The sequence below is a fragment of the Ammospiza caudacuta genome, chromosome 3 (genome assembly GCF_027887145.1).
Source record: "Ammospiza caudacuta isolate bAmmCau1 chromosome 3, bAmmCau1.pri, whole genome shotgun sequence".
Classification (NCBI taxonomy): Eukaryota; Metazoa; Chordata; class Aves; order Passeriformes; family Passerellidae; genus Ammospiza; species Ammospiza caudacuta.
In genome coordinates, this window is record NC_080595.1 from 117407133 (window position 1) to 117432626 (window position 25494).

The window sequence follows — 25494 nt, forward strand, 5'->3', positions numbered from 1 at the left end:
TGGGGTTTGGGATTTGGGATTTGGGGATTTGGGGATTTTGGGGATTTTGGGGATTTTGGGGATTTTTGGTGTTTGGGATTTGAGGTCTGGAGCTGGAATTTGGGATTTGGCGTTTGAGATTTGGGGTTTGGGGCTTTTGGGGTTTTTGGGGTTTGTGATTTTTGGGGATTGTTGGAATTCGGGATTTTTGGGGATTTTTGGGATTTCAGACTCGGGGTTCGGGCTTTGGCACCTGGGATATTTGGGATTTGGGGTTCGGGGTTTCAGATTTGGGGTTTCAGATTTGGGATTGGGATCTGGGCTTTTTGGGTGTTGGGATTTCGGTTTTTTGGGATTTTGGATTTGGGATTTTTGGGGTTTTTGGGGTTCGTCCCCTTCCACAGGGAATCCTGCAGGTGATCCTGGTTGGCCACGACTGGGGCGGGGCCATGGCCTGGAACGTGGCTCTGTTCTACCCCGAGCGCGTGCGGTGAGGCCGCCCCCAAAACCCCAAAATCAGAAAAACCCCACAGCAAAAACCCCAAAATATAGAAAAATCCCACAGCAAAAATCCCAAAATAAAGAAAAATCCCACAGCAAAAATCCCAAAGTAAAGAAAAACCCCACAGCAAAAATCCCGAAATATAGAAAAATCCCACAGCAAAAATCCCAAAATAAAGAAAAATCCCACAGCAAAAATCCCAAAATAAAGAAAAACCCGATAGAAAAATCCCAAAATAAAGGAAAATCCCACAACAAAAAATCCCAGAATCAATAAAAACCCTGCAGCAAAAAGCCCAGAATCAAAAAGAACCCCACAGCAAAAATCCCAAAATAAAGAAAAATCCCACAACCAAAATCACAAAATAAAGAAAAACCCCACAGCGAAAACCCCAGAATCAATAAAAACCCCACAGCAAAAATCCCGAAATAAAGAAAAATCCCACAGCAAAAATCCCAAAATAAGAAAAACCGCACAACAAAAATCCCAAAATAAGGAAACTCCCACAGCAAAAATCCCAGATTCAATAAAAACCCCACAGCAAAAATCCCAAAATAAATAAAAACCCCACAGCAAAAATCCCAGAATCAATAGAAAACCCACAAAAAAATCCCAAAATAAAGAAAAATCCCACAACAAAAATCCCGAAATAAAGAAAAATCCCACAACCAAAATCCCAAAATAAACAAAAATCCCATAGAAAAATCCCAGAATCAATAAAAACCCCACAGCGAAAATCCCAAAATAAAGAAAAATCCCACAACAAAAACCCCAAAATAAAGGAAAATCCCACAACAAAAATCCCAGATTCAATAAAAACCCACAACAAAAATCCCAAAATAAAGAAAAATCCCAAAATAAAGAAAAATCCCACAACAAAAATCCCAAAATAAAGAAAAATCCCACAGCAAAAATCCCAGAATCAATAAAAACCCCACAGCGAAAATCCCAAAATAAAGAAAAATCCCACAGCAGAAATCCCAAAATAAAGAAAAACCCGATAGAAAAATCCCAAAATAAAGGAAAATCCCACAACAAAAAATCCCAGAATCAATAAAAACCCTGCAGCAAAAATCCCAGAATCAAAAAGAACCCCACAACAAAAATCCCAAAATAAAGAAAAATCCCACAGCAAAAATCCCAAAATAAACAAAAATCCCATAGAAAAATCCCAGAATCAATAAAAAACCCCGTAACGAAAATCCCAAAATAAAGAAAAATCCCACAGCAAAAATCCCAAAATAAAGAAAAACCCGATAGAAAAATCCCAAAATAAAGGAAAATCCCACAACAAAAATCCCAAAATAAAGCAAAACCCCACAACAAAAATCCCAAAATAAAGAAAAACCCCACAGCAAAAATCCCAGAATCAATAAAAACCCCACAGCAAAAATCCCAAAATAAAGAAAAAATCGCACAGCAAAAATCCCAAAATAAAGAAAAATCGCACAGCAAAAATCCCAGATTCAATAAAAACCCACAACAAAAATCCCAAAATTAAGAAAAACCTCACAACAAAAATCCCAAAATAAAGAAAAATCCCACAGCGAAAATCCCAGAATCAATAAAAACCCCATAATAAAAATCCCAAAATAAAGAAAAATCCCATAGAAAAATCCCAGAATCAATAAAAACCCCACAACAAAAATCCCGAAATAAAGAAAAATCCCACAGCAAAAATCCCGAAATAAAGAAAAATCCCATAGAAAAATCCCAGAATCAATAAAAACCCTGTAACGAAAATCCCAAAATAAAGAAAAACCCCACAACAAAAATCCTAAAATAAAGAAAAATCCCAAAATAAAGAAAAACCCCACAACAAAAATCCTAAAATAAAGAAAAATCCCAAAATAAAGAAAACCCCACAACAAAACTCCCAAAATAAAGAAAACCCCACAACAAAAATCCCAAAATAAAGAAAAATCCCACAGCAAAAATCCCAAAATAAAGAAAAATCCCAAAATAAAGAAAAATCCCACAACAAAAATCCCAAAATAAAGAAAAATCCCAAAATAAAGAAAAATCCCACAGCGAAAATCCCAAAATAAAGAAAAATCCCAAAATAAAGAAAAATCCCAAAATAAAGAAAAATCCCACAGCGAAAATCCCAAAATAAAGAAAAATCCCGAAATAAAGAAAACCCCACAGCAAAAATCCCAAAATAAAGAAAAATCCCGAAATAAAGAAAAATCCCGAAATAAAGAAAAATCCCGAAATAAAGAAAACCCCACAGCAAAAATCCCAAAATAAAGAAAAATCCCGAAATAAAGAAAAATCCCAAAATAAAGAAAAATCCCGAAATAAAGAAAACCCCACAGCAAAAATCCCGAATCAATGAAAGCCCCGGCATTGCCGCAATCCCGGAGCCGCCGTCAATCCCAAATCTGGAATTTCCCTGCCTGGAACTGGCAGGGCCGGGGCCGTTCTGAGCACTCCGCTATAAAATCCCCAATAAATCCCATTTGAAATTCACAATTATTCCCCTATAAATCCTCAATAAATCCCCAATAAATCCCATATAAATCCCCTATAAATCCCATAAAAATCCCCTATAAAATCGCCAATAAATCCCAAATAAAATCTCCTATTAATCTCCAATAAATCCCCAATCATACCCCAATAAAGCCCCAATAAATCCCATATAAATCCCCTATAAATCCCCAATAAATCCCCATAAAATCTCCAATAAATCCCAAATAAAATCCCCTATTAATCCCCAATAAATCCCCTTTAAGTCCCAAATAAATCCCCTATAAATGCCCTATAAATCCCCAATCAATTCCCAATAAATCCCCAATCAATCCCCAATCAATCCCCAATCATACCCCAGTAAATCCCCTATAAAGTTTCCTATAAACCCCCAATAAATCCCCAATAAATCGCCTATAAACCCCCAATCAATCCCAAATCAATCCCCAATCTATCCCCAATCAATCCCCTATAAACCCCCAATCTATCCCCAATCAATCCCCTATAAACCCCCAATAAACCCCCAATAAATCCCATATAAATCCCCAATCAATCCCCAATAAATCCCATATAAATCCCCAATCAATCCCCTATCAATCCCCAATAAACCCCCAATCAATCCCCAATAAACCCCCAATCAATCCCCAATAAACCCCTATCAATCCCCTGTCAATCCCCAGTAAACCCCCAATAAATCCCTGATAAAATTCCCAATCAATCCCCTATCAATCCCCAATCAATCCCCAATAAATCCCATATAAATCCCCAATCAATCCCCAATCAATCCCCAATCAATCCCCAATCAATCCCCAATCAATCCCCAATCAATCCCCTATAAAATCCCCCATAAATCCCCTATATAATTGGCAGGGCCGTGGCCGTTCTGAACACTCCATTATAAAATCCCCAATAAATCCCATTTACAATTCCCAATTATTCCCCTATAAATGCTCAATAAATCCCATATAAATCCCCTATCAATCCCCTATCAATCCCCTATCAATCCCCTATCAATCCCAAATAAAATCCCCTATTAATCTCCTATATATCCCTAATCATACCCCAATAAAGCCCCAATAAATCCCATATAAATCCCATATAAATCCCCAATAAATCCCAAATAAAATCCCCTATTAATCACCTATAAAGCCCCAATCATACCCCAATTATTCCCCCATAAATCCTCAATAAATCCCTAATAAATCCCATATAAATCCCCTATAAATCCCCAATAAATCCTAAATAAAATCCCCTATAAATCTCCTATAAATCCCCAATCATACCCCAATAAATCCCCCAAAAATCTCCAATAAATCCCCAATAAAATCACCAATCAATCCCTAATAAATCCCCTTTAAGTCCCAAATAAATCCCCTATAAATGCCCTATAAATCCCCAATCAATTCCCAATAAATCCCCAATCAATCCCCTATCAATCCCCAATCATACCCCAGTAAATCCCCTATAAAGTTTCCTATAAACCCCCAATAAATCCCCAATAAATCGCCTATAAACCCCCAATCAATCCCCAATCAATCCCCAATCAATCCCCAATCAATCCCCTATAAACCCCCAATAAACCCCCAATAAATCCCATATAAATCCCCAATCAATCCCCAATAAATCCCATATAAATCCCCTATCAATCCCCTATCAATCCCCTATCAATCCCCTATAAATCCCAAATAAAATCCCCTATTAATCTCCTATATATCCCTAATCATACCCCAATAAAGCCCCAATAAATCCCATATAAATCCCATATAAATCCCCAATAAATCCCAAATAAAATCCCCTATTAATCACCTATAAAGCCCCAATCATACCCCAATTATTCCCCTATAAATCCTCAATAAATCCCTAATAAATCCCATATAAATCCCCTATAAATCCCCAATAAATCCTAAATAAAATCCCCTATAAATCTCCTATAAATCCCCAATCATACCCCAATAAATCCCCCAAAAATCCCCAATAAATCCCCAATAAAATCACCAATCAATCCCTAATAAATCCCCTTTAAGTCCCAAATAAATCCCCTATAAATGCCCTATAAATCCCCAATTAATTCCCAATAAATCCCCAATCAATCCCCAATCAATCCCCAATCATACCCCAGTAAATCCCCTATAAAGTTTCCTATAAACCCCCAATAAACCCCCAATAAATCGCCTATAAACCCCCTATAAAATCCCCTATAAATCCCCAATCAATCCCCAATAAATCCCGTATAAATCCCTCAATCAATCCCCAATCAATCCCCAATAAATCCCATATAAATCCCCAATCAATCCCCAATCAATCCCCAATCAATCCCCTATAAAATCCCCCATAAATCCCCTATATAATTGGCAGGGCCGTGGCCGTTCTGAACACTCCATTATAAAATCCCCAATAAATCCCATTTACAATTCCCAATTATTCCCCTATAAATGCTCAATAAATCCCATATAAATCCCCTATCAATCCCCTATCAATCCCCTATCAATCCCCTATCAATCCCAAATAAAATCCCCTATTAATCTCCTATATATCCCTAATCATACCCCAATAAAGCCCCAATAAATCCCATATAAATCCCATATAAATCCCCAATAAATCCCAAATAAAATCCCCTATTAATCACCTATAAAGCCCCAATCATACCCCAATTATTCCCCTATAAATCCTCAATAAATCCCTAATAAATCCCATATAAATCCCCTATAAATCCCCAATAAATCCCAAATAAAATCCCCTATTAATCTCCTATAAATCCCCAATCATACCCCAATAAATCCCCCAAAAATCCCCAATAAATCCCCAATAAAATCACCAATCAATCCCTAATAAATCCCCTTTAAGTCCCAAATAAATCCCCTATAAATGCCCTATAAATCCCCAATCAATTCCCAATAAATCCCCAATAAATCCCCTATCAATCCCCAATCATACCCCAGTAAATCCCCTATAAAGTTTCCTATAAACCCCCAATAAACCCCCAATAAATCGCCTATAAACCCCCTATAAAATCCCCTATAAATCCCCAATCAATCCCCAATAAATCCCGTATAAAATCCCCAATCAATCCCCAATCAATCCCCTATAAAATCCCCAATCAATCCCCAATCAATCCCCAATCAATCCCCAATCAATCCCCAATCAATCCCCTATAAAGTCCCCCATAAATCCCCTATATAATTTGTAGGGCCGGGGCCGTTCTGAACACTGCATTATAAAATCCCCAATCAATCCCATTTAAAATCCCCTATCAATCCCCTATCAATCCCCAATCAATCCCCAATCAATCCCCAATCAATCCCCAATCAATCCCCCAATCAATCCCCAATCAATCCCCAATCAATCCCCTATCAATCCCCAATCAATCCCCAATCAATCCCCAATAAATCCCATATAAAATCCCCAATCAATCCCCTATAAAATCCCCAATCAATTCCCTATAAAATCCCCAATCAATCCCCTATAAAATCCCCAATCAATCCCCAATCAATCCCCAATCAATCCCCAATCAATCCCCTATAAAGTCCCCCATAAATCCCCTATATAATTTGTAGGGCCGGGGCCGTTCTGAACACTCCATTATAAAATCCCCAATAAATCCCATTTAAAATCCCCTATCAATCCCCAATCAATCCCCAATCAATCCCCAATAAATCCCATATAAAATCCCCAATCAATCCCCTATCAATCCCCTATCAATCCCCAATAAACCCCCAGTAAATCCCCTATCAATCCCCTATCAATCCCCTATCAATCACCAATAAACCCCCAATCAATCCCCTATCAATCCCCTATCAATCCCCTATCAATCCCCTATCAATCCCCAATAAACCCCCAATCAATCCCCTATCAATCCCCTATCAATCCCCTATAAAATCCCCAATCAATTCCCTATAAAATCCCCAATCAATCCCCAATCAATCCCCAATCAATCCCCAATCAATCCCCTATAAAGTCCCCCATAAATCCCCTATATAATTTGTTGGGCCGTGGCCGTTCTGAACACTCCATTATAAAATCCCCAATAAATCCCATTTAAAATCCCCTATCAATCCTCAATAAATCCCCAATCAATCCCCAATCAATCCCCAATCAATCCCCTATCAATCCCCTATAAAATCCCCAATCAATCCCCTATAAATCCTCAATAAATCCCCAATCAATCCCCTATCAATCCCCAATAAATCCCCAATCAATCCCCTATCAATCCCCAATCAATCCCAAATCAATCCCCAATCAATCCCATATAAGAATCCCCAATCAATCCCCAATCAATCCCCTGTCAATCCCCTATAAAATCCCCAATCAATCCCCTATACAATTTGTAGGGTTGTGGCCGTTCTGAACACTCCGCTATAAAATCCCCAATAAATGCCCTATAAATCCCCAATCAATCCCCTATAAATCCCCAATAAATCCCCTATAAAATCTCCAATCAATCCCCTATCAATCCCCAATAAATCCTCAATAAATCCCCTATCAATCCCCTATCAACCCCCAATAAAATCCCCAATAAACCCCAATCAATCCCCTATCAATCCCCTATCAATCCCCAATAAATCCTCAATAAATCCCCAATCAATCCCCTATCAATCCCCAATAAAATCCCCAATAAATCCCCAATCAATCCCCTATAAATCCTCAATAAATCCCCTATCAATCCCCTATCAATCCCCTATCAATCCCCAATAAAATCCCCAATAAACCCCAATAAACCCCAATCAATCCCCAATCAATCCCCAATAAAATCCCCAATAAACCCCAATCAATCCCCTATCAATCCCCTATCAATCCCCAATAAATCCTCAATAAATCCCCAATCAATCCCCTATCAATCCCCAATAAAATCCCCAATAAATCCCCTATCAATCCCCTATCAATCCCCAATAAACCCCAATAAATCCCCAATCAATCCCCTATCAATCCCCAATAAAATCCCCAATAATCCCCAATCAATCCCCAATCAATCCCCTGTATAATTTGCAGGGCCGTGGCCGTTCTGAACACTCCGTTCCGGCCGCCCGACCCCGACTGCGACGTGCTGGAGAGGCTGGGTCGGATCCCGGAGTTCGATTACCAGCTCTACTTCCAGCAACCGGTGAGAGCCCGGAGCCCGAATCCCGAATCCCCCAAATCCCTGATCCCGAATCCCCCAAATCCCAAATCCCAAATCCCAAATGTCCCAAATATCCCTGATCCCAAATGCCCCAAATCCCTGATCCCGAATCCCAAATGTCCCAAATCCCTGATCCTGAATCCCAAAATCCCAAATTCCTGATCCCAAATCCCAAATGCCCCAAATCCCTGATCCCAAATCCCAAATGTCCCAAATATCCAAAATCCCTGATCCCGAATCCCCCAAATCCCAAATCCCTGATCCTAAATCCCAAATATCCCAAATACCCCAAATCCCTGATCCCAAATCCCAAATATCCAAAATCCCTGATCCCAAATCCCAAATATCCCAAATCCCAAATCCCAAATCCCCCAAATCCCTGATCCCGAATCCCCCAAATCCCAAATCCCAAATCCCAAATGTCCCAAATATCCCTGATCCCAAATGCCCCAAATCCCTGATCCCGAATCCCAAATGTCCCAAATCCCTGATCCTGAATCCCAAAATCCCAAATTCCTGATTCTGAATCCCAAAATCCCAAATTCCTGATCCCAAATCCCAAATGCCCCAAATTCCTGATCCCAAATCCCTGATCCCGAATCCCCCAAATCCCAAATCCCTGATCCTAAATCCCAAATATCCCAAATACCCCAAATCCCTGATCCGGAATCCCAAATATCCCAAATTCCTGATCCCGAATCCCAAATGTCCCAAATACCCCAAATCCCTGATCCCAAATCCCAAATATCCAAAATCCCAAATGCCCCAAATCCCCCAAATCCCTGATCCCGAATCCCCCAAATCCCAAATCCCTGATCCTAAATCCCAAATATCCCAAATACCCCAAATCCCTGATCCCAAATCCCAAATATCCGAAATCCCAGATCCTAAATCCCAAATATCCCAAATTTCTGTTCCTGAATCCCAAATCCCCCAAATCCCTGATCCCAAATCACAAATACCCCAAATCCCGAATCCCTGATCCTAAATCCCAAATACCCCAAATCCCTGATCCGGAATCCCAAATACCCCAAATCCCTGATCCTAAACCCCAAATTCCTGATCCTAAAGCCCAAAAATCCCAAATCCCAAATTCTTGATCCTAAACCCCGAATCCCAAAAATCCCCAAAATCCCAAACCCCAAATCCTAAACCCCAAATCTCGAATCCCAAACCCCGAACCCCAAATCCTGAACCTCAGACCCAAACCCCGGTGTGTTCGGCACCTGGGAATTGGGATTTGGGGTTTGAAATTTTTGGGATTTGGGCTTTGGGATTTGGGATTGATCCCGGTGTTTTTGGGGTTTGTCCCAGTGGTTTTGGGGTTTTTCCCAGTGTTTTTGGGGTGGATCCCGGTGGTTTTGGGGTCTGTCCTGGTCTTTTTGGGATTTGGGGTTCGGGATCAGGAGCGGGATTGGGGCTTTGGATTTGGGATCTGGAGTTTGGGGTTTGGGGTTTGAAATTCTTGGGATTTGGGGTTTGGGGTTTGGGATTGGGATGTCAGATTTGGGGTTTTTCCCGCTGTTTTTGGGGTCGATCCCGCTGGTTTTGGGGTCAATCCCGGTGTTTTTGGGGTTTGTCCTGTGGGTTTTGGGGTTTGTCCTGGTCATTTTGGGATTTGGGGTTTGGGATCAGAGGCGGGATTGGGGATCTGGGATTTGGGGTTTGAAATTCTTGGGATTTGGGGTTTGGGGTTTGGGATTGGGATGTGGGATTTGGGGTTTTTCCCGCTGTTTTTGGGGTCAATCCCGGTGGTTTTGGGGTCAATCCTGTTGGTTTTGGGGTTTATCCCGCTGGTTTTGGGGTCTGTCCTGGTCTTTTTGGGATCCTGGTTCGGGATCAGGGGCGGCACTGGGGCTTTGGATTTGGGATCTGGGGTTTGGGATTTGGGGTTTGAAATTTTTGGGGTTTGGGGTTTGGGATTGGGATGTCAGATTTGGGGTTCTTCCCACTGATTTTGGGGTCAATCCCGCTGTTTTTGGGGTCGATCCCGGTGGTTTTGGGGTCTGTCCCGCTGCTTTTAGGGTCTGTCCCGCTGGTTTTGGGGTCGATCCCGGAGTTTTTGGGGTTGATCCCGGAGTTTTTGGGGTTGATCCCGGAGTTTTTGGGGTTTATCCCGGTGGTTTTGGGGTTTATCCCGGTGCTTTTTGGGGTTTTCCCGGGGTTTTTAGGGTTTTCCCCGCTGGTTTTGGGGTTTGTCCCGGTGGTTTTGGGGTCTGTCCTGGTCTTTTTGGGATCCTGGTTTGGGATCAGGAGCGGGATTGGGGCTTTGGATTTGGGATCTGGGGTTTGGGATTTGGGATTGGGATGTGAGATTTGGGGTTTTTCCTGCTGTTTTTGGGGTCGATCCCGGTGGTTTTGGGGTTGATCCCGCTGGTTTTGGGGTCTGTCCCGGTGGTTTTGGAGTCGATCCCGGAGGTTTTGGGGTTTATCCCGGTGTTTTTGGGGGTTTTCCCAGGGTTTTTAGAGTTTTCCCCTGTGGTTTTAGGGTTTTTCCCGCTGGTTTTGGTGTTTTTTCCCACTGGTGTTGGGGTCGATCCCAGTGTTTTTGGGGCTTTCCCGGTGGTTTTGGGGTCGATCCCGGTGGTTTTGGGGTCGATCCTGGTGGTTTTGGGGTCGATCCCGCTGTTTTTGGGGTTTTCCCGCTGGTTTTGGGGTCGATCCTGGTGGTTTTGGGGTCGATCCTGCTGGTTTTGGGGTTTTTCCCGCTGGTTTTGGGGTCTATCCCGCTGGTTTTGGGGTCGATCCCGGTGGTTTTGGGGTCTATCCCGGTGGTTTTGGGGTCTGTCCTGGTCTTTTTGGGATTTGGGGTTCGGGATCAGGAGCGGGATTGGGGCTTTGCATTTGGGATCTGGGGTTTGGGGTTGTTTGGGGTTTGAAATTTTTGGGATTTGGGGTTTAGGATTTGGATGTGAAGATTTGGGGTTCTTCCCGCTGTTTCTGGGGTCGATCCTGCTGGTTTTGGGGTCGATCCCAGTGTTTTGGGGTCAATCCCGCTGTTTCTGGGGTCGATCCCGGTGGTTTTGGGGTGGATCCCGGTGGTTTTGGGGTCGATCCCGCTGTTTCTGGGGTCGATCCCAGTGTTTTTGGGGTCGATCCCGGTGGTTTTGGGGTCGATCCCGGTGTTTTTGGGGTCGATCCCGGTGGTTTTTGGGTCGATCCCGGTGGTTTTGGGGTGGATCCCGGTGGTTTTGGGGTCAATCCCGCTGTTTCTGGGGTCGATCCCGCTGTTTTTGGGGTTTTCCCGGTGGTTTTGGGGTGGATCCCGGTGGTTTTGGGGTCGATCCCGGTGGTTTTGGGGTCGATCCCAGTGGTTTTGGGGTTTTCCTGCTGGTTTTGGGGTTGATCCCGGTGTTTTGGGGTTGATCCTGGTGGTTTTTGGGGTTTTCCTGGTGGTTTTGGGGTTGATCCCGGTGTTTTGGGGTTGATCCCGGTGGTTTTTGGGGTTTTCCTGGTGGTTTTGGGGTCGATCCCGCTGGTTTTGGGGTCGATCCCGGTGGTTTTGGGGTTTTCCCGCTGTTTTTGGGGTTGATCCCGGTGTTTTTGGGGCTTTCCCGGTGTTCCAGGGCGTGGCGGAGGCGGAGCTGGAGAAGGACATCGCGAGGACCCTGAAGATCCTGATCCGATCGGCCGCCCCCGAGGTGGGACCGCGGTTTGGGGTTTGGGGTTTGGGGTTGGGATTTTGGGATTGGGGATTTGGGGTTTGGGGTTTGGGAATTGGGGATTTGGGAATTGGGGTTTGGGGTTTGGGGTTTGGGGTTTGGGGTTTGGGAATAGGGATTGGGATTTGGGATTTGGGATTTGGGAATTGGGAATTGGGGTTTGGGGTTTGGGGTTTGGGATTGGGATTTGGGGTTTGGGATTTGGGATTTGGGATTTGGGGTTTGGGATTGGGAATTGGGGTTTGGGATTGGGATTGGGATTTGGGGGTTGTGATTTGGGGTTTGAGATTGGGATTTGGGGTTTGGGATTTGGGATTTGGGATTGGGAGTGGGATTTGGGGTTGGGGAATTGGGAATTGGGATTTGGGATTGGGGTTTGGGGGTTTGGGATTGGGGGTTTGGGATTGGGATTTGGGGTTTGGGATTTGGGATTGGGGATTTGGGATTGGGGTTTGGGGTTTAGGATTTGGGGTTTGGGATTGGGGATTTTGGATTAGGATTTGGGATTGGGGATTTGGGGTTTGGGGTTTGGGATTGGGATTGGGATTGGGATTGGGATTTGGGATTTGGGATTTGGGGTTTGGGATTTGGGGTTTGGGATTGGGATTTGGGGTTTGGGGTTTGGGATTTGGGATTTGGGGTTTGGGATTGGGATCTGGGGTTTGGGATTTGGGATTTGGGATTTGGGGTTTGGGGTTTGGGGTTTGGGATTTGGGATTTGGGATTGGGGATTGGGATTTGGGATTGGGATTGGGGATTGGGATTTGGATTTGGGGTTGGGGATTGGGGGTTTGGGATTGGGGGTTTGAGGTTTGGGAATTGGGGATTGGGATTGGGGATTGGGTTTTGGGGATGTGGGGTTGGGATTGGGGATTGGGATTTGGGATTGGGGTCAGGATTTGGGATTTGGGATTGGGTTTTAGGATTTGGGGTTTGGGATTTGGGGGTGGGATTTGGGGTTTGGGGTTTGGGATCGGGGTTGGGGTCAGGAATGGGAATGGGATTGGGATGGGATTGGGATTGGGATGGACATTGAGATGGAGATTGGGATTGGGATCAGAATTTTGCTTGGGATGGTGAATGGGTTTGGGATCGGGATCATGAATGGGATCAGGGCTGGGGTTGGGGTTGGGGTTGGGATGGAGATTGGGATCGTGGTTGGGATTGGGATTGGGATTGAGGTTCCAATGGGGTTGGGGTTGGGGTTGGGGTTGTTGGGGTTGGGATCAGGCTGGGGATTGGCATTGAGAACGGGATTGTGGTTGGGAATGGGGTGGGAATGGGGTCAGGGTCACTCTTGGCATTGGGAATGGGGTCCGGGATGGGGTTGGGATTGGGGTTGGGGTTGGGGTTGGGATTGGGATTGGGATTAGACGTGGGGTTGGGGTTGGGGTTGGGGTTGGAATGAGAATGGGATCATGATCGGGATCGGGATCGGGATTGGCGTTGGGGTTGGGGTAGAGATGGGAGTGGGATCAGAATCAGGATTGGGGTCAAGATGGGGAATGGAATGGGATCGGGATCGGGGTTGGGATCGGGGATTAGGATTGGGATTAGGATTTGGATTGGGGGTGGGATTGGGATCAGGATTGGGATCAGAACACAGAATGGGTTTGGGATCGGGGTCAGGGATGGGATTTGGGATTGGGATTTGGGATTGGGATTGGGATTGAGGTGGGGATGGGATGGGGATCAGGATGGGGATTGGGGTCAGGGTTGGACTGGGAACGGGATTGGGATCGGGATCAGGGTTGGGATTGGGATCGGGATGGGAATCAGGAAGGGGATTGGGATGGGGATGGGAATTGGGATTGGGATCAGGATTGGGATTAAATCAATATCGGGATTGGGATTGGGATTGAGGTTGGAATTGGGACCAGGATCAGCATTGGGATTGGATTGAGGTCGGGATCGGGATTGGGATTGGGATTGGGATTGGGATTGAAATCAGGAAGAGGATTGGGATGGGGATGGGAATTGGGATGGGGATGGGAATTGGGATTGGGATCAGGATTGGGATTACATCAATATCGGGATTGGGATTGGGATTGATGATGGGATGAGGTTGGGATGGGGATCAGGAACAGGAACAGGATTGGGATTGGATTGGGATTGATTGGGATCAGGATCGAGATCAGGGTGAGGATCAAAACTGGGATCGGAATTGGGATTGAGACTGGAATTGGGATCTGGATCGGGATGGGCATTGGGGTTGGAATGGGATTGGGATTGGGATCGGGATTGGGATCGGGATTGAGATTGGGATTGGGATCTGGATCGGGATCGGGATTGGGATCGGGATCGGGATTGAGACTGCCTGAGGGGCTGGATCCCAACAAAATGGGCAATCCCAGAGTGCTTTTGAGCCTCCAATGGGATCCCTCGCTCTGGGACCATCCCCGATCCCCTGGGATTTCTGGGATTTGTGGGATTTCTGGGATTTGTGGGGATCCCCTGGGATTTCTGGGATTTCTGGGATTTGTGGGGATCCCCTGGGATTTCTGGGATTTGTGGGATTTCTGGGATTTCTGGGATTTCTGGGATTTCTGGGATTGATCTGTGGGATCTGTGGGATTTGTGGGATTTGTGGGATCCCCTGGGATTTCTGGGATTTCTGGGATGGATTTCTGGGATTGATTTCTGGGATTTGTGGGATTTCTGGAATGGATTTCTGGGATTTCTGGGGATCCCCTGGGATTTGTGGGATTTCTGGGATTTGTGGGATGGATTTGTGAGATCCCCTGGGATTTGTGGGATTTCTGGGATTTCTGGGATGGATTTGTGGGATTTGTGGGATTTCTGGGATGGATTTGTGGGATTTGTGGGATTTCTGGGATTTCTGGGATGGATTTCTGGGATGGATTTCTGGGATTTCTGGGATTTGTGGGATTTCTGGGATTGATTTCTGGGATTTGTGGGATTTGTGGGATTTCTGGGATGGATTTCTGGGATTTCTGGGATGGATTTGTGGGATTTGTGGGATGGATTTCTGGGGTGGATTTCTGGGATTTCTGGGATTTCTGGGATCCGCCCCCCGGGTCCCTTGGGGTGCGGGGATCCCCGGTCACTGGACGCCCTGCGCCCGCAGGATCGGCTGCCCGTGCCCCTCGACGTGCGCCGCGTCCGCCAGAGAGGTGGGAGCGCCCGGGAACGGCCGCGGGGGATCCCCGCGATCGACCGCGATCGGGAACGGGGGGGATCCCCCGGGGATCCTGTGGGATCGGGAAATGGGGGGGGGGGGGGATCCAGTGGGATTTGGGGGGGTTCTGTGGGATTTGGGGGATCCTGTGGGGATGAAAAATCCCCTGGGATTTGGGGGGGATCCCGTGGGAATGGGGGATCCCCTGGGATATGGGGGGATCCAGTGGGATTTGGGGGGTTCTGTGGGATTTGGGGGGATCACCTGGAAGTGGGGGGATCCTGTGAGATTTGGGGGGATCCTGTGGGAATGGGGGATCCTGGGATGTGGGAATTCTGTGGGAATGGGGGAGCCCTGGGATTTGGGGGGGATCTGGGCCTGTGGGAATTCTGTGGGAATGGGGGATCCCCTGGGATCTGGGGGGGATCCCGTGGGAATGGGGGATCGGGGACTGTGGGAATTCAGTGGGAATGGGGGATCCTGTGGGAATGGGGGATCCCTGGGATCTGGGGGGGGATCCTATGGGAATGGGGGATCGGGGACTGTGGGAATTCTGTGGGAATGGGAATCCCATGGGATCTGGGGGGATCCTGGGATGTGGGAATTCTGTGGGAATGGGGGATCCTGTGGGAATGGGGGATCTGGGCCGATGGGAATCCCCTGGGATTTGGGAATGGGGGATCCCCTGGGATCTGGGGGGGATCCCGTGGGAATGGGGGTCTGGGACTGTGGGAATTCAGTGGGAATGGGGGATCCTGTGGGAATGGGGGATCCCTGGGATCTGGGGGGGATCCTGGGATGTGGGAATTCTGTGGGAATGGGGGATCCCTGGGATCTGGGGGGGATCCCGTGGGAATGGGGGTCTGGGACTGTGGGAATTCTGTGGGAATGGGGGATCCCGTGGGAATGGGGGATCTGGGCCTGTGGGAATCCCCTGGGATTTGGGAATGGGGGATCCCCTGGGATCTGGGGGGGATCCTGTGGGATTTGGGGGGGATCCCCTGGGAATGGGGGATCCTGTGGGAATGGGGGATCTGGGCCTGTGGGAATTCAGTGGGAATGGGGGATCCTGTGGGAATGGGGGATCCCTGGGATTTGGGGGGATCCCCTGGGATCTGGGGGGGATCCTGGGATGTGGGAATTCTGTGGGAATGGGGGATCCCGTGGGAATGGGGGATCTGGGCCGGTGGGAATCCCCTGGGATTTTGGAATGGGGGATCCCCTGGGATCTGGGGAGGATCCCGTGGGATTTGGGAGGATCCCCTGGGATCTGGGGGGGATCCTCAGGGGTTCCCTGGGAGCGGGGGATCCTGAGTGACGTCAGCAATGCCGAGGGTGGCTCCGGGGGGGGTGGGGGGTGATCTGGGGGATCCCATTGCGGGTGGATCCCTCCCTCCCGTTGTGTTCCCAGGGGGTCTCCTGGTGGGGCTCCCCGAGGATCCCCCCGAGAGCCGCCTGCTGCCCCCGGCCGTGCTGCGCTACTACGTCCGGCAGTTCCGCAAGTCCGGCTTCAGGTGGGATCCGCTTGATCCCTGCCCCGACCCCCGATCCCCGACCCCTGCCCCGATCCCCGACCCCTGCCCCGATCCCTGCCCCGATCCCTGCCCCGATCCCCGACCCCTGCCCCGATCCCCGATCCCCGACCCCTGCCCCGATCCCCGATCCCCAATCCCCGATCCCCAATCCCCGATCCCTGCCCCCATCCCCAATCCCTGCCCCGACCCCTGCCCCGATCGCTGCCCCGATCCCCGATCCCTGCCCCGACCCCTGCCCCGATCCCTGCCCCGATCCCCGATCCCCGATCCCCGATCCCTGCCCCGATCCCTGCCCCGATCCCCGACCCCTGCCCTGATCCCCGATCCCCGATCCCTGTCCCGATCCCTGTCCCGATCCCCAATCCCCGATCCCCAATCCCCGATCCCTGCCCCGACCCCTGCCCCGATCCCTGCCCCGATCCCCGATCCCCAATCCCCAATCCCCAATCCCCGATCCCCGATCCCTGCCCCGATCCCCGATCCCTGCCCCGATCCCTGCTCCGATCCCCGATCCCCAATCCCTGCTCCGATCCCCAATCCCCAATCCCCGATCCCCGATCCCTGCCCCCATCCCCGACCCCTGCCCCGATCCCTGCCCCGATCCCCGATCCCTGATCCCCGACCCCTGCCCCGACCCCTGCCCCGATCGCTGCCCTGATCCCCGACCCCTGCCCCGATCCCTGCCCCGATCGCTGCCCTGATCCCCGATCCCTGCCCCGATCCCTGCCCCGATCCCCGATCCCCGACCCCTGCCCCGATCCCCGATCCCCGATCCCCGATCCCCGACCCCTGCCCCGATGCCCCTCTGGGATCGTTGCCAGCTCCCTGCGGGGTTTCCCAGGGGGCCCCTGAACTGGTACCGGAACCTGCGGGAGAACCACGACTGGGCCCTGAGCGCCCGCGGCCGGACGGTGAGCGGGGACACCGAGCCCCGAGCCCCGAGACCCATCCCCAAACCGATCCCTGAGCCTGATCCCAAACCCACCCCCATCCCCAACCCTGATCCCACCCTGATCCCGGAGCTGGGCCCTGAGCGCCCGCGGCCGGACGGTGAGCGGGGAGACCCAGCCCCAAACTGAGCCCCGAGCCCCGAGACCCATCCCCATCCCAAACTGAGCCCCGAGCCCCATCCCGAACCCCACACTGAGCCCCGAGACCCATCCCGAACCCCAAACTGAGCCCCAAGCCCCATCCCGAACCCCAAACTGATCCCTGAGCCCAATCCTGAACCCCAAACTGAGCCCCGAGCCCCGAGACCCATCCCGAACCCCAAACTGAGCCCCAAGCCCCATCCCGAACCCCAAACTGATCCCTGAGCCCAATCCTGAACCCCAAACTGAGCCCCGAGCCCCATCCCGAACCCCAAACTGAGCCCCGAGCCCCATCCTGAACCCCAAACTGAGCCCTGAGCCCCATCCCGAACCCCAAACTGAGCCCCGAGCCCCATCCCGAACCCCAAACTGAGCCCCGAGCCCCATCCCGAACCCCAAACTGAGCCCCGAGCCCCATCCTGAACCCCAAACTGAGCCCTGAGCCCCATCCCGAACCCCAAACTGAGCCCCGAGCCCCATCCTGAACCCCAAACTGAGCCCTGAGCCCCATCCCGAACCCCAAACTGAGCCCGGAGCCCCATCCCCATCCCAAACTGAGCCCCGAGCCCCATCCCGAACCCCAAACTGAGCCCCGAGACCCATCCTGAACCCCAAACTGAGCCCTGAGCCCCATCCTGAACCCCAAACTGAGCCCCGAGACCCATCCCGAACCCCAAACTGAGCCCTGAGCCCCATCCTGAACCCCAAACTGAGCCCTGAGCCCCATCCTGAACCCCAAACTGAGCCCTGAGACCCATCCCGAACCCCAAACTGATCCCTGAGCCCCATCCCGAACCCCAACTGATCCCTGAGCCCCATCCCGAACCCCAAACTGAGCCCCGAGCCCCATCCTGAACCCCAAACTGAGCCCTGAGCCCCATCCCCATCCCAAACTGAGCCCTGAGCCCCATCCTGAACCCCAAACTGAGCCCTGAGCCCCATCCCGAACCCCAAACTGAGCCCTGAGCCCGATCTCCATCCCAAACTGATCCCCGAGCCCCATCCTGAACCCCAAACTGAGCCCTGAGCCCCATCCCGAACCCCAAACTGAGCCCTGAGCCCTGAGCCCCATCCTGAACCCCAAACTGAGCCCCGAGACCCATCCCGAACCAATCCCAATCCCAAACCGATCCCCATCCTCATCCTGATCCCAAACTGATCCCTGAGCCCGATCCCAAACCCATCCCCATCCCCAATCCCGATCCTGGCCCTGATCCCGGAGCTGGGCCCTGAGCGCCCGCGGCAGGACGGTGAGGAGCGATCCCGATCCCAAAATGATCCCTGAACGTGATCCCAAATCCATTGACATCCCAAAAATGATCCCTGAGCCCCATCCCCAAACTGATCCTGGCCCTGAGCCCCATCCCAAACCCATCCCAATCCCAAACTGATCCCACCGTGATCCCTGAGCCCCATCCCAAACCGATCCCCATCCCACACTGCTCCCAAACTGATCCCGATCCCAAACTGATCCCTGAGCCCCATCCCAAACTGATCCCAAACTGATCCCTGAGCCTGATCCCAAACCGATCCCCATCCCAAAGTGATCCCAAACTGATCCCTGAGCCCGATCCCAGAGGGATCCCCATCCCCAACCCTGGTCCCACCCTGATCCTGAGCTCTGAGCGCCCGGGGCAGGGCGGGGAGGAGCAAACCCGATCCCAATCCCAAAATGGTCCCTGAGCCCCATCCCAAACCCGTCCCCATCCCAAACCGATCCCAAACCGATCCCAAACCGATCCCCATCCCAAAACCGATCCCTGAGCCCAATCCCGAACCGATCCCCACCCCCAAACTGGTCCCTGAGCCCAGTCCCGACCCCCATCCCCATCCCAAAATTGATCCCTGAGCCCGATCCCAAATCCATCCCCATCCTGATCCCACCCTGATCCCTGAGCCCCATCCCGAACCGATCCCCATCCTGATCCCGCCCTGATCCCTGATCCCAATCCCCGTCCTGATCCCACCCTGAACCCGATCCCAAACCCATCCCTATCCCCAGAAATTATCCCGATCCCAATCCCGATCCCAACCCCGATCCAAATTCCCAAAACGATCCCCGACCCCAAACCCATCCCCGAACTGATCCCATCGTGATCCTGAGCCCGGCCCTGATCCCAAAATGATCCCTGAGCCTGATCCCGATCCCATCCCCGTCCCCAAAGCAACCCCGACCCCGACCCCGATCCTGACCCCGATCCCGACCCCGATCCCGATCCCAACCCCGACCCCGACCCCGATCCTGACCCCGATCCCGACCCCGACCCCAGTCCCGATCCCGATCCCGACCCCGACCCCGACCCCGACCCCGACCCCGACCCCGACCCCAATCCCGATCCCGATCCCAACCCCGACCCCGACCCCGATCCTGACCCCAATCCCGACCCCGATCCCAATCCTGACCCCGATCCCAATTTAGCGTCTCCAGGGCCCCCCTGGATCCCCTCAGGCCCCCCCACATTCCCCCCAGACTCCCCTCGGGATCCCCCAAATCCCCTCGGGACCCCCCAGATCCCGGCTGGGACCCCCCCCAAATCCCATTTTCCACCTCGGGATCCCCCAGATCCCCTCCAGATCCCCCAAATCCCCTCTGGATTCCATCTGGGATCCCCCATATCCCATTTTCCCCCCCTCGGGACCCCCCAAATCCCGGCTGGGACCCCCCAAATCCCCTCTGGGATCCCCCAAATCCCGTCTGGGAGCCCCCAAATCCCATTTCCCCCCTCTGGGACCCCCCAAATCCCCTCTGGGACCCCCCAAATCCCGGCTGGGACCCCCCAAATCCCATTTTCCCCCCTCGGGACCCCCCAGATCCCGGCTGGGACCCCCCAAATCCCATTTTCCACCTCAGGATCCCCCAGATCCCCTCCAGATCCCCCAAATCCCCTCTGGATTCCATCTGGGATCCCCCATATCCCATTTTCCCCCCCTCGGGACCCCCCAAATCCCTTCAGGACCCCCCCAAATCCCATTTTCCACCTCGGGATCCCCCAAATCCCTTCAGGATGCCCCAAATCCCGGCTGGGATCCCCCAGATCCCATTTTTTCCCCCTGGGGAGCCCCCAAATCCCAGCTGGGACCCCCCAAATCCCATTTTTTTCCCCTCGGGATCCCCCAATTCCCGGCTGGGACCCCCCAAATCCCAGCTGGGATCCCCCAAATCCCATTTTCCCCCCCCTCAGGACCACCCAAATCCCGGCTGGGACCCCCCAAAATCCCATTTTCTCCGCTCGGGACCCCCCAAATCCCCTCTGGGATCCCCCAAATCCCTTCAGGATCCCCCAAATCCCGGCTGGGACCCCCAAATCCCATTTCCCCCCCTCGGGACCCCCCAAATCCCGGCTGGGACCCCCCAAATCCCATTTTTCCCCCTGGGGACCCCCCAAATCCCGGCTGGGACCCCCCCAAATCCCATTTTCCCCCTGGGGACCCCCCAATCCCGGATTTCTCCCCGTTGGGGCAGATCCCGCTGCCGGCGCTGATGGTGACGGCCGGGAAGGACCCGGTGCTGAAACCCGGCCTGAGCAAGGGCATGGAGAAATGGGTGAGGGAAACACGGGGAAAATGGGGGAAAAAATGGGGAAAAAATGGGAAAAATATGGGGAAAATACGGGGAAAATATGGGGAAAAATTGGGGATAATACGGGGAAAATGCGGGGAAAAAATGGGGAAAAAATGGGAAAAATTCAGGGGAAAATACGGGGAAAATATGGGGAAAATGCGGGGAAAAAACGGGGAAAATATGGGAAAAAATTCGGGAAAATACAGGGAAAAATGGGAACAATTCAGGGGAAAAAACGGGGAAAATATGGGAAAAAATTCGGGAAAAAACGGGGAAAATATGGGAAAAATACGGGGAAAAAATTGGGGAAAATACAGGGAAAATATGGGGAAAAATTGGGGAAAATACCGGGAAAATACGGGGAAAATAAAATACGGGGAAAACACGGGGAAAATGGGAGGAAAAATTGGGGAAAATACGGGGAAAAAAAGGGGAAAATAGGGGGAAAAAATAGGAAAAAATTGGGAAAAATGCGGGGAAAATATGGGAAAAAATATGGGGAAAATATGGGAAAAAATTGGGGAAAATACAGGGAAAATATGGGAAAAATACGGGGAAATACGGGGAAAAATTGGGGAAAATACGGGGAAAATACAGGGAAAATACGGGGAAAATATGGGAAAAAATTGGGGAAAATACGGGGAAAAATTGGGGAAAATATGGGGAAAATACAGAGAAAATATGGGAAAAATATGGGGAAAATACGGGGAAAAATTGGGGAAAATACAGGGAAAATACGGGGAAAATGCGGGGAAAAAATGGGGAAAAAATGGGAAAAATTCAGGGAAAAATACGGGGAAGATATGGGGAAAAAATGGGGGAAAATACGGGGAAAATATGGGAAAAATTGGGGAAAATACCGGGAAAATACGGGGAAAATATGGGAAAAAATTGGGGAAAAATGGGGAAAAATTGGAAAAATATGGGGAAAAAATGGGGAAAATGTACGGAAAATACAGGGAAAAATGGGGGAAAAACGGGGAAAAAATGGGGAAAAAATGGGGAAAAAATGGGGAAAAGTATGGGGAAAATATGGGGAAAAAATGGGGAAAAAACTTGGGAAAATGTACGGAAAATGCAGGAAAAAATGGGGAAGAAAGGGAAAAAATTACAGGAAAAAATGGGAAAAATTATGGGGAAAATATGGGGAAAAAATGGGGAAAATGTGTGGAAAATGCAGGAAAAAAAGGGGAAAATATTGGGAAAAATACGGGGAAAACACGGGGAAAAATACGGGGAAAAACCGGGGAAAATATGGGAAAAAATTGGAAAAAGTATGCGAAAAACACGGGGAAAATACGGGGAAAAAATGGGGAAAACGTGAGGAAAATACAGGAAAAAATGGGGAGAATACGGGGAAGAAAGGGAAAAAATTACAGGAAAAAATTACAGGGAAAAATTGGGGGAGAATGGGAAAAAATTGGGAAAAATATGGGAAATAAACCAAGAAAAACTGGGGAAAAAAAACCCAGGAAAAATTGGAAAAAATGGAAGAAAGAAGTGAAAAAATGGGGGGAAAATGGGGAAAATACGGGAAAAATGGGGAAAAATTCAGAAAAAAATGGGGGGAAAAAATGGAGAAAATACGGGGAAAAATGGGGAAAATGTGAGGAAAATACAGGAAAAAATGGGGAAAATATGGGGAAGAAAGGGAAAAAATTACAGGAAAAAATCGGGAAAAAAAAGGGAAAATGTGGGGGAAATTGGGAAAAATGTGAAAAAATGGGGAAAAAGTGGGGGAAAATGGGAAGAAATTGGGAAAAATATGGGAAGTAAACCAAGAAAAATTGGGAAAAAATAAAACCAGGAAAAATTGGAAAAAATGCAAGAAAGAAGGGAAAAAAATGGGGGGAAAATGGGGAAAATACGGGAAAAATGTGGGAAAAATTGGGAAAAATTCAGAAAAAAAATGGGAAAAAATGGGAAAAACATGGGGAAAAAATGGGGAAAAAATGGGGAAAAACTGGGAAAAATCCAGCAAAAATCTGGGAAAATGGGGGAAAAGTGGGAATTTCTTGTTGCCAGGGGAGGGGTGGGAGCTGGGGAAGGTTCCGGAAGGTTCCGGGAGGTTCCGGAAGGTTCCGGGAGGTTCTGGAAGGTTCTGGAAGGTTCTGGGAGGTTCCGGAGGTCCCGGAGGTTCTGGAGGTTCCGGAAGGTTCCCCGGAGGTTCCGGAAGGTTCTGGAAGGTTCCGGAAGGTTCTGGAAGGTTCTGGAAGGTTCTGGGAGGTTCCGGGAGGTTCTGGGAGGTTCCGGAAGGTTCCCCGGAGGTTCCAGAAGGTTCTGGGAGGTTCTGGAAGGTTCTGGGAGGTTCTGGGAGGTTCCGGAAGGTTCTGGAAGGTTCTGGAAGGTTCCGGAAGGTTCTGGGAGGTTCCAGAAGGTTCTGGAAGGTTCTGGGAGGTTCCGGGAGGTTCTGGGAGGTTCCGGAAGGTTCTGGGAGGTTCCGGAAGGTTCCCCGGAGGTTCCAGAAGGTTCTGGGAGGTTCTGGAAGGTTCTGGGAGGTTCTGGGAGGTTCTGGGAGGTTCTGGAAGGTTCTGGGAGGTTCTGGGAGGTTCTGGAAGGTTCCGGGAGGTTCCATCCGGGCCCTTTCCCGTTCAGATCCCGCGGCTGCAGCGCGGCCACATCGAGGACTGCGGCCACTGGACACAGATGGAGAGGTGGGGGCGGCCCCGCAGCCGCAAAGTGCCCAAATTCACACAATTCCCCATTCCCCAAATTCCCCATTCCCACAATTCCCAAAATTCCCACAATTCCCAAAATTCCCCAATCCCAGAATTCCCCATTCCCAGAATTCCCCAAATTCCCGATTCCCAGAATTCCCCATTCCCAAAATTCCCAGGATTCCCAAAATTCCCAAAATTCCCAGGATTCCCAATATTCCCAAAATTCCCCAAATTCCCAAAATTCTCAAAATTCCCAAAAGTCCCAGGATTCCCAAAAGTCCCAAAAATCCCAAAATTCCCAAAATCCCCAAAATTCCCCATTCCCCAAATTCCCAAAATTTCCAAAATCCCCAGGATTCCAAGAATTCCCAGGATTCCCAAAATTCCCAGGATTCGGGATCCCAAATATTCCTGGGAATTCCCAAACCCCAGAATTCTCAAATCCTGCAATTCCCAAAATTCCCAAGATTCCCAAAATCCCCAGGATTCCCCATTCCCAAAATTCCCAAAATTCCTAAAAATTCTCCAAAATGTCCCAAAAAAATCTCCAAAAATTCCCCAATAATTCCCCCAAAGTTCTCTAAGAATGCCCCAAGAATTCCACAAAAATTCCCAAAGAATTCCCTGAGGAATTTTGAATAATTCCCAAATATTCCCCACAGGATTCCCAAAGAATTCCCAAAAACTTCCCAAAAAATTTCCCAAAAAATCCCCAAAGAATTCCCAAATATTTCCCCAAGAATTCCCCCAAACTTCCCTAAGATTTCCCAAAAATTCCTAAAAAACTCCCAAAGAATTCCCGAAGAATTCCTGAAGAATTCCCAAATATTTCCCCAAAAATCCCCCCAAATTTTCCCAATAATCCCCCAAAATCCCCAAATATTTCCCCAAAGAATTCCCAAAAAAATCCCCAAATACTTCCCCAAAAATTCCCAAAATTCCCAAAGATTTCCCCAAAAAGTTCCCAATGAATTCCTGAAGAATTCCCCTAAGAATTCCCAAAAAGTTCCCAAAGAATTCCTGAAGAATTCCTGAAGAATTCCTGAAGAATCCCCCGAGAATTCCCCAATATTTCCCCAATAATCCCCCAAAGATTCCCCCAAATTTTGCCAATAATCCCCCAAAATTCCCTCAAATTCCCAAAAAAATCCCCAAATACTTCCCCAAAAATTCCCCCAAAATTCCCAAAGAATTCCTGAAGAATCCCCCCAGAACTCTCAAATATTTCCCCAATAATCCCCCAAAGATTCCCCAAAAATTCCCCCGAAATTTTCCCAAAAATTCTCCCAAATTCCCCCTCAAATTTCCCCAATAATGCCCCAAAATTCCCCCAAAATCCCAAAATATTTCCCCAAAGAATTTCCAAAAAAATCTCCAAATACTTCCCCAAAAATTCCCAAAATTCCCAAAGATTTCCGCAAAAAATTCCGAAAGAATTCCTGAAGAATCCCCCCAGAATTCCCCAATATTTCCCCAATAATCCCCCAAAAATTCCCCCAAAATTTTCCCAAAAATTCCCAAAAATCTCCCCCAAATTTTCCCAATAATGCCCCAAAATCCCAAAATATTTCCCCAAAGAATTCCCAAAAAAATCCCCAAAATTCCCAAAGATTTCCCCAAAAATCCCCCAAATTCCCAAAGATTTCCCAAATATTTCCCCAAAACTTCCCCTAAGAATTCCCAAAAAGTTCCCGAAGAATTCCTGAAGAATTTCCCAATAATCCCCAAAAATTCCCCCAAAATTTTCCCAAAAATTCCCAAAATTCCCCCCCAAATTTT

General features: G+C 49.1%; 1 protein-coding gene across 1 annotated transcript in view; it reads left to right on the forward strand.

The window, feature by feature from the left end:
- Positions 1-25494, forward strand: part of EPHX2 (epoxide hydrolase 2) — a 60499-nt gene that overhangs the window by 33995 nt on the left and 1010 nt on the right. Inside the window, exons 11-18 of the mRNA XM_058801217.1 lie at positions 384-469; positions 7937-8048; positions 11633-11707; positions 14817-14862; positions 16279-16381; positions 17244-17313; positions 20957-21037; positions 23651-23709. Of these exons, the coding sequence (XP_058657200.1) occupies positions 384-469; positions 7937-8048; positions 11633-11707; positions 14817-14862; positions 16279-16381; positions 17244-17313; positions 20957-21037; positions 23651-23709 (632 nt within the window). The remainder of the gene's footprint in view (positions 1-383; positions 470-7936; positions 8049-11632; positions 11708-14816; positions 14863-16278; positions 16382-17243; positions 17314-20956; positions 21038-23650; positions 23710-25494) is intronic.